Raw genomic sequence first — 15,636 nt, forward strand, 5'->3', positions numbered from 1 at the left:
CTGGACAGACCACAGAAGAGGAGACAGAAACAGAGAAACATGTGATCTCTTATGAAAGAGCAGGTGCATCCTGTGTCTGTTTTTCAACCGTAAACTGAAATTTCCCTCAGTAAATTAACAAATGAACTGTAAATTACAATAAATTAGTATAGTGTATTGTCAACTCCATTACAATTCTATTCTACATTAAATAATTAAGGACATTCAAGGACTATTAAAGTTATCAAAAGTCTGTTAGTGTCTGTCACTGTGGTCTCTGGCACAATAATACACAGCTGTGTCTTGAGCTTGCATATTGATTCCCTGCAATGTCACTATTTTAAATAGATGTGTCTCTGGTGATGCTGAGCTTGTTTTTTAGGGAATTCTTGTAGTATAGGTTTCCACTTCTGCCGAACATCCCAATCCACTCCAGAGCTTTACCTGCAGGTTGACGGATTCAGCCTGTACTATATTCAGTAAGTAAAAAAAAGACTATACAGATGATGGTAAGAGAGCTATCAGGTGGAACAGCTTCAAACTCAGCCTGAGAGAGTTCAAATGAATGAATACCTGTTGAAAATGTAATAATAAAATGGCTTTATGATTTATGTTTACACACTTATAAAATAATCTGCAGCAATTATCAGAAAAAGTACTTACAGTTCAAACCTGCTAAAAGCAATAGAATATGCATTGGTTCTTCCCTCAATCTTGATATCAAAGGAATGTATATAAACTGAATCATGCACATGTTTGTATATGTAACAGGCAATTAACATAAACACCTTTTATTATTTCTATTAACATGCCTAAAGTCTAACAATTTATCATCAAGATACAAGGGTGTTATCTTGTAATAATCCATAAACTTGGAGTACTTTAAAGCTGGTTTATTACTTACTTCACAGTAAAGAACAGGTATCAGATTTTTTAGTGCATGTCTTTATATGCAGTAATATGAAATCAAAACTGATGTTGCACTTTGTTAGTAGGCTATTAATTGTTGTGTTGATGGTAAAGAACAAGTGACAACATCAACAGCAAGTTAATATTATGAAAAAAACAGAAGCTGCCATTTGCAATTCTGCTGATTCCAAAAAAAGAAAATGGAAAATGTTTATGAAGGGAGACAGCGTCCCCTATTGTAACATTAACAGAACTGTAACATTACATCAAAGATTAAAGTTATGATTGTTAGTCAGTGTATATCGTTCAATAATTTAAAAAAGATGTATTACTGTCCCGACTATCCACCTAGATTCCACTAAATGTTTGTTTCAATTTGATAATTGTGCAACACTAGTTCATTTGTGTAAATCCACAATTTTCTAAATCATACATTTTTGTACCATATGGTTAAACAAGTCTAGAAAATGGATAAAATGTTATAACATGACAATTCAGCCAATCACAATGCTATCCAATATTTTCAAATTGTGTGTGTGCGTGTGTGTGTGTGTGTGTGTGTGTGTGTGTGTATGATGTCTGATGTCTGGCTTGCTTTTAACTGTTAGCAGTAATTGTGTTTACTTACACAGATTAATTTACGATCAAAACCCAGGCATTATTTGTGTTGTCTGATATCCAATGATGATTATCATTTTGTTATACCACGATTGCACATCGGTTTAGCACACTTTTATTTCTCTTTTGTACCTGCAAGGTGTATTCAGAATGAAGTCTATAATTTCCTGTTATCACAGTATTATTTTTAACATGTAGAGAGAAAGCCAAACCTATCCACAAGCACCCATGAAATGTGGGTTTCCTGCTTAGTTTGACCTTATGTAGGACAAGTCTATAAACTGATCAGGAAGTGTTTGATAGTATTAAAGAAATAGTTATCTTTCGGGATATTGACAATCCTGGTGCTACTAAGTATTTTGTTAAGGGTTGAAAACTTCACAGTGTGAAGCCATTGGTGATATGTTACCAGTTAACATCCTGATGTATAACAGTACAAATCATCTGTACAATGCATTTGATGGTTTGAAGGGCTAAAAACATCAATGTTAGGCCATGCACATGCCTGCCAAATAGACAAATAATATGAATGTATGAGAATTATATTAGAATGGAACTGTATGTAAGAAATGTTTTTGAACAGAAGTGCTTGTGGTTTAGATCACTGTGACTCCCGGGCACAGTAATACACAGCTGTGTCCTCACTCTTCATATTCTGTCCTTGTAGAGTCAATGTGTTGCTTGACGTGTCTCTAGTAACTTGAAATCTACTTTTCAGTTTATCACTGTAGTAAGTGCTACCATCATAACAAATCCTTCCAATCCATTCCAGAGGTTTTCCTGCAGTCTGTCGTATCCAGTTAGTGCAGTAGCTGCTAGTCACTGAATATCCAGACACCTTACAGGACAGAGTCAAAGTCTCACCAGGCCTGACAACACTGGATGCAGGCTGAGTCAGTTCAACACAGTGAACACCTGGTAAAAAACGACTTTGTAAATAAAACATTAAAACACATTTTAATTTACTAATTTCAAAGTGATATAGCAAGTGAGACTTACATTGGACAGCTGCTAGCAGCAGCATAAAAATCTTTGACCAAAACATGACTTAAAACTTACGCTGAGCTATTGATCTGTTAATATCTGTTTATATAGCACACTTTCACACCAAGGAGGAAATAAAAAATTTGCATAGAGCATACTGTATCTAAAGGCATACATGACCCAACGCTACAGGTTTTCTAAGTTGGTTTAATTTCTTAAATGACAAATACACATGGTTTTTCTGTATTACAACAGTATACAGGATACACATTAGTGTAAGTGGAATAGTGATCACAAGTGATTGGACAGGATTCACATTTAACCTTTTACTGTCAAAATTACAATTAAATAGCATTGCGAAACAAACATTTTAAGCACAAGGGGAAAAAACAACAAAATAAAACTGGACACATACAGAAATCAAAGTGCAGTCTTTTTGACACCACCTGATGTGCTGGGCTGCAGGCCACTTTATAAATCTTTACGTGCGATGCAGAAACAGAAAGTCTTTTGCATCATCTTTTCCATCCTCTTCAGACATAGACCTTGTACCTCTATGCTGAGTAGAAGGGAGTGAGTCATAAGTTGAATCGCAAGTCATAGTTGTATCTAACAATGGTTTTATAAAACTAGATTTGAAATGTATAGAAAATATGATGACTGGTTTAACCAGTTTGCATTTAACTATTAAAAGAGCTGATGATAATACATTTTGGGGTTTGTTTAAGAAAGAACCAGTTTAACATATTTTGATAAATATTACATAAACAACTGATTGTGTAGGAAAGAGCAGATAGTCCATAATCAAATGCACAAATGTACCATATCATTAGCAGTTTGTTCAAAGATTGCTTTCACAATGTGTACAAGTGATTAGTGACTATACTAAAAACGTTCCTGTGCTACTTAAGACTGGTTTTGTTGTCCGGGGTCACATATGAAAAAATCACAAGCTGCCATTTGCAATTCTGCTGATTCCAAAATGAGAAGCGAGAAAATGTTTATGAAGGGAGACAGCGTCCCCTATTGTAACATTAACAGAACTGTAACATTACATCAAAGATTAACGTTATGATTGTAAATCAGTCTGAATATCGAGTTCAATAATAAAAAAAAATTATTACTGTACCGACTATCCACCTAGAATCCAATAAATTTTAGTTTCAATTTGATAACTGTGCTACACTAGTAAGTTTACATAGATCACTATCCACACATTTTTGTGTTGTCCGACATCAAATGATTTCACATTATTATACTACGACTGGCCTTGATGCCCGATGACTCCTGAGATAGGCGCAGGCTCCCCGTGACCCGAGGTAGTTCGGATAAGCGGTAGAAAATGGATGGATGGATGGATACTACGACTGCACTCTTTTATTTCTCTGTTGTACCTGCAAGGTGTATTCAGAATGAAGTCTATAATTTCCTGTTACCACATTATTATTTTTAACATGTAGAGAGAAAGCCAAACCCATGAAATGTGGGTTTCCTGCTTAGTTTGACCTTATTTGCAAGTCTATAAACAAATCAGGAAGTGTTTGATCGTATTATAGAAATAGTTATCTTTCGGGATATTGACAATCCTGGTGCTACTAAGTATTTTGTTAGGGGTCGAAAACTTCAAAGTTTGGGGCCATGCTGACATGTTACCAGTTTACATCCTGATGTATAACAGTACAAATCATCTGTACAATGCATTTGATGGTTTGATGGGCTAATAACATTAATGCTAGGCCATACACTGGCCCACCAAATAGATAAAAAATATGAATGTAGGAGAATTATATTAGAATGGAACCGTATGTAAGAAATGTTTTTGAACAGAAGTGCTTGTGGTTAAGATCACTGTGACTCCCGGGCACAGTAATACACAGCTGTGTCCTCACTCTTCATATTCTGTCCTTGTAGAGTCAATGTGTTGCTTGACGTGTCTCTAGTAACTTGAAATGTGCTTTTCAGTTTATCACTGTAGTAAGTGCTACCATCATAACAAATCATTCCAATCCATTCCAGAGGTTTTCCTGCAGTCTGTCGTATCCAGTCAGTGCAGTAGCTGCTATCAGTCAGTGAATATCCAGACGCCTTACAGGACAGAGTCAAAGCCTCACCAGGCCTGACAACACTAGAAGCAGGCTGAGTCAGTTCAACACAGTGAACACCTGGTAAAAGTTTAATTGGTAAATAAAACATTAAAACACATTTTAGTTTTACTAATTTCAAAGTTATGTAGCAAGTGAGACTTACATTGGACAGCTGCTAGCAGCAGCATAAAAATCTTTGACCAAAACATGACTTAAAACTTACGCTGAGCTATTGATCTGTTAATATCTGTTTATATAGCACACTTTCACACCAAGGAGGAAATAAAAAATGTGCATAGAGCGTACTGTATTTAAAGGCATACGTAACCCAACGCTACAGTTTTTCAAAAACTGGTTTAATATCTTAAATGACAAATACACATGTTTTTTCTGTATTTCAACAATATCCAAGGAAACACATTATTGATTGGACAGGATTCACATTTAACCTTTTACTGTCAAAATTACAATTAAATAGCATTGCGAAACAAAAATATTACAGCACAAGGGGAAATAACAACAAAAAAAACAGGACACATACAGAAATCAAAGTGCAGTCTTTTTGACACCACCTGATGTGCTGGGCTGCAGGCCACTTTATAAATCTTTACGTGCGATGCAGAAACAGAAAGTCTTTTGCATCATCTTTTCCATCCTCTTCAGACATAGACCTTGTACCTCTATGCTGAGTAGAAGGGAGTGAGTCATAAGTTGAATCGCAAGTCATAGTTGGATCTAACAATGGCTTTATAAAACTAGATTTGAAATGTATAGAAAATATGATGACTGGTTTAACCAGTTTGCATTTAACTATTAATAGAGCTGATGATAATACATTTTGGGGTTTATTTAAGAAAGAACCAGTTTAACATATTTTGATAAACATTAAATAAAAAATTGATTGTGTAGGAAAGAGCAGATAGTCCATAATCAAATGCACGAATGTACCATATCATTAGCAGTTTGTTCAAAGATTGCTTTCATAATGTGCACAAGTGATTAGTGACCTGGAGGTTAAACAATTGTTCAATTGTGATCTAAGAAGTGTACCACAGCAACTGAGAAAAACTATAGGGGTAAAATACACATGATGGTAAAAGACACTGATGGTTCTTCATATCTTAACTTAGAAATATAACAATTTTCACTTTACCACTACTTGTTTAAATTTGTAGTTGGATTACATTGCAGTATAGGAACCTTTGTTTTGTGCATATATTGTTCACCACAAAACAGGTCAGTAACTAATAATATGTACTTAGGTCCATAAAGAGGTTATTGAACATATGACAGGTTTCAGAGACCATTATTGGTTTGGTCTGAGGTTTCCTGCCCATTCCGTTATAAATGTAAGTCAGATATGAAAACAATAAGAACTGTATTCTGTAACATACATCTTGTCTACTTATCATTTGTCCTTCTGAATAATTCTACAGCTCATTGAAGTCTGAATATGGAAGGTTTTGAGTTTGAAATTCCAAATATTGAAATTCCAGATATTGAAATTCCGGATATTGAAATTCCGGATATTGAAATTCCGGATATTGAAATTGGTGAAATGGAGACTGCAGAAATTGAAAATCCAGATATGGAATTTGAGACCGAGGATAGGGCTCGCAGAACAAATAGAAATGCGAACCGCCGAGTCCCGCAACAGGTCAAAGGTTATCGTCTAGTGAAGGTGAAGGACTACATACGGTGCTCTGTATGCACCGTCACCTTCTGCAACTTCATGTTCCTGGGTACATCTGCGCTAATATGCTCCTTAAAGGTAAAAAAAAGCAATCCTAAAAATTCTATTAAAGACCTGAACTATTTGTTTTGTTTTATTTCTGAAGAGCTATTATTATAATCCTCAGATACTGCATAAATGTCTAGAGTAAAAATGTATCTGCACCCACTAATGGATTCTGTTACAATACAATTTTTCATATAATTATAAAATGCCATTTCGCTGAACAGTCATTGTGAAAATTTGCATTTGTGTATTCACAGGCAATACATTTCAAGATTAGGAGAGATGTATCTGGTGGCAGAATTTTTGGTTGCTGTGCTCTGACTGCCAATATTGTTGCCATCATTGGGACGATCATCTGCATCATTGTTTTCGCAGTTATCCTTGTCAGTGGTAGTTGTTTTTATCGTTTGAGTTGTTTGTTTAAATATTTTTAAATTCATAGATCACAATAAAACACATCAGCATATAAGAGTATATTGCAGCGGCAGAGTAGGCTATATTGTTGGGTATATTATTAAATAATTTTGCTGTTGAATTATGACATTATTAATTACTGTACATTAACCGTATATTACATTATACTGCAATGCCTGTTCTACGCGGTAATAGAACATGGACTCCAGGGAAGCAGTACAATTTTAAAGTAACATTGGGTGTGCTTTATTATATGTCAATGTAATTTTTTCAGAGAACAGAAAACAATTTAAATAGTGAAGAATGTGTAAATTGTTGACATTCAATTTGTATTTTACTTTCTGTGATGTAAGAAATAAAAAGCTTTTTTTAAATACTGCCACCTGTAAAAATGAACAAAAGCCTTATTTCAGCTTGGTTTTTGTTCAGCCCCACAGGGGCTTTGTGTTGTTCTAATGGGCGGATTAACCATGTGGGCAACTGGGCAATTGCCCAGGGGCCCACGACCTCTAAAGGGCACAGGGCGGTGACTCCTCACACCATGCTTTTTTAATCATCTCTGGTGATTTCAAGTCTCCCCTTCAAAGAATCTGCTTTATTTTGCGTTCCACTACTATAGGCAAGACCCATTCACACAAGTGGTTTTCCAGTTTGCTGTTTAACCCAGTGCATTAAACAGCAGCCAAAGCTAATATTGCAGAACAAAAGTAAAAACAGTATATTCTTCATCTTGAGAGTTTCAATGTTACTCTATCATCACTTAGCTGCGTTGCAAATTTATAGTCTCGTAGTCTCTGATTGTTTTGAATTTGTATGAAGGGTTATGCCAGATGACCACTGTGATGACCATAAGCAGTTACAATAATGATAACCACAATGCAATGTATAATGGGGTTTTCAATAAATCACATTTACAGTATCACATAAAATACAATAGAAATTAGTTTTTGGGAAGACAATGGAAATCTTAATGTTGAAAAGAAGGTTTTCAAACTCAATACCTGGAGGGCTGCAGGTCTGCATTGCTCAAACCCCAAATAAACACACCAGATCCAGCTATTCAAGGCCTTCAGGGGCACAAGAAATGTCCAGGCAGGTATTGGTTGGAGCTGGTTGGAACTAAACTCTGCAGACCTGTGACCCTCTAGGAATGAGAACAATGATTTTATAAGCATGACATCTTTAAGAAATGATGTAAGCAGGATAAGATGCCTTAAATTATTAGAGAAGGACAGTTTTACAACATTTGAAGGGCGGTGAAAATATACAAAAAGACACAAAAAGTAGTTTTAAAAAATATTTTGTATCTAGGCAGGATAATCTTACTCCAGCATGCATGAAAAATGAGACACCCTTTAAGATCCATATAACTGATGTTATTTAATGAAACCAGATGAACCATTGAGATCATTTATGTATGGTGAACAACAACATGAACAACAAAACAACATTTAAAAATATGATTTAATAAGTTATGACTATTTCAAAGTGTTTGATAAAATAACACCAAACAACATGTACATATAGCAAGAAATAAAAAGTAGAACGGAGCTCTGGGGTCAAACGGAAATTCCCTGGGGCAATGTCTGAAACCATACCTACACAAGGGGATATAAATATAAGCCTAAAGACTTAGTTCAGCCCAGCGAAACGACCATATGAAACTACTGAACCTTTCAAGCGTTAAACTGACTCATTTTGTTAACCAAAACATTAACAGCTGCAGCTGCACCTGTGCATTAACAAATGTGTTACTGGAAATAGAGTGATATCACGCTATGAGAAAACAATATTCAAACCCCAGTTATTATTATCACTATATTTGTATGTGGTTATTTTTTTACTTTTATTTAATATAATTATGATCATCTGTGTCATGGCCATTTGTAAGAAACTCATGTTGCGTGCATTAATAATTGTTTTGATAAATAAATATTTTCTATGCAAAAAGCAGCTAACGTTCTGCTCTGCCGCTGTGCTCTTTTAATAGTACTGATGATTATAAGTCCTTTAATGTTTTTTGGGGTTATAAATTAAGGCAATAGCAGGTTTTTCAAGAAGGTCAGTCTGGGTTTAAGTCAAACCCGACAAACTTGAATTTGCTGAATAAAAAAGAAAAACCCGGAACTACTCTTTCTCTTCATGTGATACAGTCAAATACAGTGCAACAGTGAAATCTAGACGTTTGACTCTTAAGTGAATTATTTTTTTTAAAAGGTAAGTTTAAAGATGATCTTGCCTTTGTGAAATATGCCTCGCATGCATCAACAACATTCAAATAAACCGCTGATCCGTGTTAAACAAATGTTTTGAAACAAACTATGTTTTGTTTGTTTCAGAAACTATGCTTCATTTTCTGTTCTATGTTGCAGAGTAATTGGTTTCTCGGCTAGCAGAGAGAAAACAAATCTGTTGTGATACTATATTATGCATTGGCTAACTTTAAAAAAAGGATTTCTTTGTGACATGTACCATATCAACGAGCTCTTGTGTTTCTCTCTGTGATTAAGAGTAGAAACTGGTTTATTTTAACGGAAGATTTTGTGTAATTGCTGTCAAACTATGTGAAGAAAGACGTTTAATATTCGGTAAACAATCACTATGAAAACGTCTAAAATGGCGTGGCTTAATGGCCCGGAAGTTTTTATCATTTGTCGGGTACAAGCGATCTAAATAACAATTCTTAAAATCTAGGCCTACTGGGATATCTGAAATGTTACGTTAATGCCTCTTACAGTTTCTAAGAATGTTTTTTAGTTTTAACCTGCCCAGATGTTTTAATATCACGATTATTGGACAATAATTATTATACATTATTATTCACCGAGCTACTTTATTAATGTAAGCTGCTGGTGAGGATTTTTTGTCATATACTACATCCGATTAAAAGCTTTAGTTTGCAATAATTTTTATTAAGGCAGCAAACGTAACGTTACTAATGTTGTAAATGTCTAGTGGAGGATTTTGTTCGTGGGTTTCATGCGCCCCCTAGAGGAATAAAACTTGTCTAACACATTGATTTACATGCAATCCCTGCTTTATTTCTTTGAAGACCATTACAAGCTCGCCTACTTCCAGTAATAAACGCGATTGTCTAAATGATTTCTCAGCATCCCTCAAATTACTCGGTAAACGAATAAGGAAATTAACATGTTCTCTACTCAACCTCGTGTCAAACAGGCTTGTTCACAATGGAGAGCCACAAACAGGTGGTGGAGAGGCTGCGGGTCACTTTCCGCTCAGGAGTGACTCTTCCGATCCAATTTCGTCTAGCTCAGCTAGAGGCCATGCTGTCAATGCTTGAAGACAATGAAGCTCAGATTATAGAAGCACTACATGAAGACCTTGCTAAGGTATTAACAAGCACGGGCAGGTCCACAGGTAGCCTATTAAAGTTGAAGTAGCTTCTTAAAATTTGACCCACAAGTTTCAATTGATGCATTTATTTCATCTTTCTGACAGCCCAAATTTGAGGCGGTGCTGTCGGAGATTCATATGGTGGTGAATGACCTGTGCTACACAATCAATAACTTGAGCACCTGGATGCAGCCCAGTTACGTGGGCACAAACCTGGTGAGATTCACACTCCAAATCTTTTCGTTGCATTATAAGCATATGCACCCATCATCCATTTCCCACTGCTGCAAATCTGTTTATGACAATGCAGAATAAAAAAAGAAACCTGTGTTATTGTATTTGCATTTCAGGCAACAATGCTAGATGACTGTTTCATACGCATGGAACCGTTGGGTGTCGTTTTGATTATTGGAGCGTGGAACTACCCTCTACAGCTCATTGTATTACCTTTGATAGGTGCCATTGCTGCAGGTACATCTACGTTTCATTGTCATGAGTCCTTATATGACACATCTAAACTGTGTTTAACTTGGTGTCTTTTTATCAGGTAACTGTGCGATACTCAAACCGTCAGAAATAAGTCCGTCGACTGAAAAACTTCTTGCTGAACTCATTCCCAAGTATCTGTCAAAGGTACTCCTGCTGTTTCCATTATGAATCATTTTTTAAATCTACTCTTATAAATAGGCTTATGTGTGGCTTTTTTTTCTTGGAGGACTGTTATGCTGTCGTCTGTGGTGGACCAGAGGAGACCAAGTCTTTGCTGGAGAACCGATATGATCATATATTCTACACGGGTAGGAGTTGTCATAGTCGTCTATAATGGATTGAATAAAACCTGTCACATTTTTATTTGCTTCAACCTCACCTTCTCGCTCCTTCAGGCTCTCAATCCGTGGCTCGTTGCATCCTCCAAGCTGCTGCCGTGTACCTCACCCCGGTAACTCTGGAGCTTGGTGGCAAGTGTCCTTGCTTGTTATATGGCCATCTAGACATGAAAGCTGCCGCTAAGAGGCTAGTTTGGGCCAAGTTTTTCAATGTAGGGCAGAGCTGTGTGGCTCCAGACTATGTTTTATGCACTGCTGAGACGAGGGATCTATTGATACCGTTTATCAAAGAAGCTCTGGAGAGCTTTTATGGATCTGAGCCCCAGCAAACCAAGGATTTGGGTCGGATTGTGACAGACAGGCACTGGAACCGATTGGTTGAGCTGCTGAAGAGGTCTGAGGGGAAGGTGGTGATCGGAGGACAGAGTGTCAAAGAAGAAAAGTACATTGGTGAGTAGTATGCAGTGCCTTGACAAATATTCAATCAATGACACATTTCACTTGCAGGTCTGTTATAGACTCTTTCTCTCTTCAGCCCCCACAGTGGTGGTTGATGTGCAGGAGTCGGATGCTCTAATGCAAGAGGAAATTTTTGGCCCCATCCTCCCTATTCTGACTGTAAAGTCTCTCGATGAGGGAATCAATTTCGTCAATGAAAGAGAAAAACCTCTTGCACTTTATGTGTTTTCAGATGAGATTCAGGTATGGAGGGTTCAAATAAAACTTATTTAAAATGTTAAGTCTGAGATACATGGATGCTTACATTTTTCTTCAAGATTGTGACCACAGTTCTTGAGAGAACTAGCAGTGGAGGCTTCTGTTCCAATGATGGGATAGTTCACATGTCTCTTCCTGGTTTACCGTTTGGAGGAGTGGGTAAGTGTACCAGTGCACACACAGTATAAATCTATTTCTTTAATGTAACAATAACAGCACATGCAAATTGACGTTCCTATATAATACACCCTCAACTTCCTATAGGCAAATAATGCTGCAAATGAATGAGTTCTGAGAAACAAGATGTCTTTTTTGCATGTTGATGCAGGTGCCAGCGGGATGGGCAGCTATCACGGCCGCTGGGGTTTTGAGACGTTCAGTCACAAGCGCGGCTGCATGCTGAGGGGCTGGGTACTGGAACGCGTCAACGTCTTGCGCAACCCCCCCTACACAGAGAGCAATCTCAGCTGGTTGCGATGGGCCACCACTGCCAAGAAAAGGGGATGGGCGGGGTGCTCTGTTATGTGAGGGGCAATCACTTCCATTCAAAAAATAAAAAAGGCATGACATTCTGAGGTTTGGTCAGAAGGTTGTCTTGGGATTTCCAATAATATAAAGATATATTAAATGACTGCGCACATATTTCAATATTCCACCAGAGTGCAGCATTGAGACACGCACACTAAAATACATATTTACTAGAAATCATGTATCTTTCATAATTCTGCTAAATTGTATATGCTCTGTTGATTAAAATATATACAGGTGAGCACCCGAATAGTCAGAATCATAGTCATTAAATGGCTCATGCAAGTTTGTTATCTAACGTTACATGTTATCAACTCTCTTCAATGCGAGTAAATTCCCAAATAGGTGACAAAAATATTTTTATTTAGCTAATGGATAGTACATTTTCCCATTTTATTGGCCTGTGATTAAGGTAGGATGCAAAGAATAAGTTCAGCTATCTTTCCTGCCTGGACAGTGCAGCTTCTTTTAGCCGAGAGCGCCCTCTGTCGTCTTTTCTTACACACTCAACTTCTTGATATGTAAAGAGTATTGACGCATCACATCACATGGTGTGCTTTCTTTTACTTTTTGATGAAAATGGTTAATTTAAAGAAATATTAAAATGGAAACATAAAGAAAAGTAGGTTTCGTTTATTTTCTTTAGTTCACTTGTATTGTTTATGCAATTCCTGTAAAAAGTCTGGCAAGTAAAGTAAAATACTATCATTTTCTAATATAGATCAAAATGAATATGAAAACAAAGAAAATTTCAAAAAACGTATGTTTTTTCCATTTGTATTCATGCATTTTATGTATAAAGTCTGGCGAGTTAATTAAAAACTGTAATAGCCAATGGTGACTCAAGCTTCATTGTGTCTGTACAGCATTGCATAAAAAAGTTGGCATTTGTAGATTTATGTATGAATACGTAATATTTTACTATGGTCTACATATTTCGCCATACAGATCGGGTAGTATAGTATTTTTTATTGTTAAATATAAAGAAACATTGTATGTGTGTAAAAAGTCCAAAAATAAAGTCTGAAAAACTTAAATTACTACTACTTACCATAAATGATAAAGCTTGTGATCATCTTAATAGTGCTGTAGAATATATTATACATTTTGGTACATTTACTTCTTGGAAGAGAAACTAGCTTCTTTTATGAGATTATTTATTTGAATCATTATCTACAAAATGTTTTCTTTAATTTTTTTAACAGTGATTATATTAAAACTGAAAAGTAGATTAACAACCTATATTTTATTTATGTGACATAAATATGTGTACACACACATTCCAAGTGCAGACATCAAACCCTGCACTGGAATCTTGTATTCTCAAAAACATATAAGGTCTTGCACATTTCTCTAATTTGCATTAGTTAGGTCCAGATTCCAGTACTGTTTCAGAAGCCTAGACCTAGTGAGACTAATCAATAAAATAGCAAATACAAAAGGCAGGTCAAAGGGTTCAGATGCGTGCGCAGGTGACTGTCCTCTCGGGTACATCTCATCAGAAACACTGAACCAGTAACACAGTTGTTTGTTCCTGCATGAAGTCTATTTCAGGGTTCAGGTTTGTGGGAGGAGGTGGGGTTGCTGCCAGGTGGGCCTGGCTCTGAGGCTTGCGGCTGAGGTGAGGTGGAGGTGCTCGCAGGACTGGCAGGTTCTTTTTGAACAAGTTCTGGCTCATCCTGGCCAGCCTGTGGAGGATGAACAAGGACCTTGTCGATGATCCCGAAATCCTGAGCTTCCATCGGACTCATGTACCTGTCTCTCTCCATCACACCGTCTACGTGAGGACAAAAAATGTTTTGATGAAGACACAAACCCATAAAACATTCCACATAAAAATAAAAAATAAAAAAGGCAGTTACCTATAGTCTCCAAAGGCTGGCCTGTGTGTTTTGAATAAATAATGTTGATCTGTCTTTTCAACTTGAGAATCTCCTCTGCCTGGATTGCAATATCTGTTGCTTGCCCCTGTAGTTATATATGTACATTTCAATTTTATTTTCTGTATAGTTATGGTTTTCTGTTCAGTGGTTCATCCTTAAATTCATTCTTACCCTTGCACCTCCAGAAGGCTGGTGCACCATGATTCTCGCATTGGGCAAGGAATGCCTCATGCCCGCGGTTCCTGACGCCAGCAGCAGACTGCCCATACTGGCAGCCTGGCCCACGCACCAGGTAGAGATGGGATTCAAGATGTACTGCATAGTGTCGTAGATTGCAAGTCCAGCTGTAACTACACCACCTATAATAGATTTAAAATAAAGGACAACAAGGAGAAGGCATGTGAACAAAGCACCAAAATAGATCTTGAAAATTAATTTCAGAAAATTACTGTCCATTTTACAGCTTTTCAATATGAAGACCTTTTGTTTTTGACATATCCTCCTATAATTAAGATTTTGTAGACAAACTTCTTCTGTGAAATGACTCACTCACCGGGGCTGTTGATGTACATATGAATAGGTTTGTTATTGCTCTCCGACTGGAGAAAAAGAAGCTGAGCAATAACCAGAGAGGCCACGGAGTCGTCAATCTAGATAAAATATTAAACACAAATATTTAAACAATGAGGAAAACTCACATACAGATATTTTGATCCGGGTTCTCCTAATATTTGACTTACTGGACCCATGACACAAATAATTCTCTCTCTGAGTAGTCTTGAGTAGATGTCATATGCACGCTCTCCACGTCCCTGAAACAGACCAAATGTTGCAATGACTTGAGGTAGCTGTCAACTTTCAACTGTATCATTTATCATATTTTCGCGAGTCATTCAAATGTAGTTTTATAGATGATATGAGCTCTACAACTTCCCTCTAAAGAGATGATAACTATCAAGGTTAATGCAAGCAAAAAAGAAAAACCAACCAATTTGCCCTTACCGTCTGCTCCACGACGATGGGTATAAGAGGACTTCTCCATAGCGCAGTCTGATGAATGGAGCGAATCCCTTTCAGTGTAGTAGAACCACATTGTAAGACCCTCTTTAAAAACAACAATGATCGTTGGTCAAGACAGGAACTCTCCCATTTTGTGCAAGAGTATTGTACGCTTTTAGTATTACTTTACAATTATTAGTACACATAAACAGATCAAACAAGACTCTGACACTATTTAAAGTTTTAACAGAAGGAAACACTTAGAATTGAACACGTTTAAGCCATGTGAAGAACTGCAAACTTGCTGGCAAATTAATATTTACACTTCAATTAGGATTTGGATCAGTAAGTATGTCATTGCTACTGTAGTAAGAGTTGTTTCGATTTCTTACATGATTATCACAATTTTATAATTTCCTATTTTATATACAGAAGGCAGTTTCATACTCACTTGCAATAACATGTTTCTGTTGAGCAACACTTACACGACCCCTGTTAACCCGGATGTGATCTTCGGCAGCGTGACCGTGAAACAGCTCCGCTGTCACATGATGTAATCTAATGTTAGACTGCGCATGAGCGCTAGATGGCGCGACTCC

General features: G+C 36.8%; 3 protein-coding genes across 3 annotated transcripts; 2 read left to right on the forward strand and 1 right to left on the reverse strand.

The window, feature by feature from the left end:
- The first annotated feature begins 5,984 nt into the window (after nucleotides 1-5,984).
- si:dkey-204f11.3 (uncharacterized protein LOC100034401 homolog) lies at nucleotides 5,985-9,103 on the forward strand. Its single transcript, XM_056752251.1, has 3 exons — nucleotides 5,985-6,345; nucleotides 6,570-6,702; nucleotides 9,099-9,103. Exons 1-3 carry the CDS (start codon nucleotides 6,028-6,030, stop codon nucleotides 9,101-9,103), a joined length of 456 nt encoding a protein of 151 aa, XP_056608229.1. The 5' UTR covers nucleotides 5,985-6,027.
- aldh3b1 (aldehyde dehydrogenase 3 family, member B1) lies at nucleotides 8,785-12,988 on the forward strand. Its single transcript, XM_056753768.1, has 10 exons — nucleotides 8,785-8,943; nucleotides 9,907-10,079; nucleotides 10,189-10,299; nucleotides 10,434-10,554; nucleotides 10,631-10,716; nucleotides 10,799-10,880; nucleotides 10,968-11,360; nucleotides 11,446-11,612; nucleotides 11,687-11,786; nucleotides 11,956-12,988. The coding sequence occupies exons 2-10, from the start codon at nucleotides 9,918-9,920 to the stop codon at nucleotides 12,153-12,155; spliced, it is 1,422 nt and encodes a 473-aa protein (XP_056609746.1). The 5' UTR covers nucleotides 8,785-8,943; nucleotides 9,907-9,917; the 3' UTR covers nucleotides 12,156-12,988.
- A 394-nt stretch (nucleotides 12,989-13,382) lies between these two features.
- Nucleotides 13,383-15,578, reverse strand: clpp (caseinolytic mitochondrial matrix peptidase proteolytic subunit). Its single transcript, XM_056753769.1, has 7 exons — nucleotides 15,489-15,578; nucleotides 15,041-15,142; nucleotides 14,779-14,850; nucleotides 14,592-14,688; nucleotides 14,210-14,397; nucleotides 14,018-14,123; nucleotides 13,383-13,932 (listed from the first exon to the last, which is right to left on the reverse strand). Exons 1-7 carry the CDS (start codon nucleotides 15,498-15,500, stop codon nucleotides 13,706-13,708), a joined length of 804 nt encoding a protein of 267 aa, XP_056609747.1. The 5' UTR covers nucleotides 15,501-15,578; the 3' UTR covers nucleotides 13,383-13,705.
- Nucleotides 15,579-15,636: the final 58 nt, after the last annotated feature.

Source organism: Triplophysa dalaica, chromosome 7 (genome assembly GCF_015846415.1).
Source record: "Triplophysa dalaica isolate WHDGS20190420 chromosome 7, ASM1584641v1, whole genome shotgun sequence".
NCBI classification, from domain to species: Eukaryota; Metazoa; Chordata; class Actinopteri; order Cypriniformes; family Nemacheilidae; genus Triplophysa; species Triplophysa dalaica.

Coding starts and splice junctions, on each gene's coding strand:
- aldh3b1 (XM_056753768.1), top strand. CDS start 9,918: ATGGAGAGCCACAAACAGGTGGTGGAGAGGCTGCGGGTCACTTTCCGC. Junction 10,300..10,433: donor GTTACGTGGGCACAAACCTG/GTGAGATTCACA, acceptor TTTGCATTTCAG/GCAACAATGCTAGATGACTG. Junction 10,881..10,967: donor TGATCATATATTCTACACGG/GTAGGAGTTGTC, acceptor TCGCTCCTTCAG/GCTCTCAATCCGTGGCTCGT.
- clpp (XM_056753769.1), bottom strand. Junction 14,689..14,778: donor TTATTTGTGTCATGGGTCCA/GTAAGTCAAATA, acceptor TATTTTATCTAG/ATTGACGACTCCGTGGCCTC. Junction 14,124..14,209: donor AGCCTTCTGGAGGTGCAAGG/GTAAGAATGAAT, acceptor ATATAACTACAG/GGGCAAGCAACAGATATTGC.
- si:dkey-204f11.3 (XM_056752251.1), top strand. CDS start 6,028: ATGGAAGGTTTTGAGTTTGAAATTCCAAATATTGAAATTCCAGATATT. Junction 6,346..6,569: donor CGCTAATATGCTCCTTAAAG/GTAAAAAAAAGC, acceptor GTGTATTCACAG/GCAATACATTTCAAGATTAG.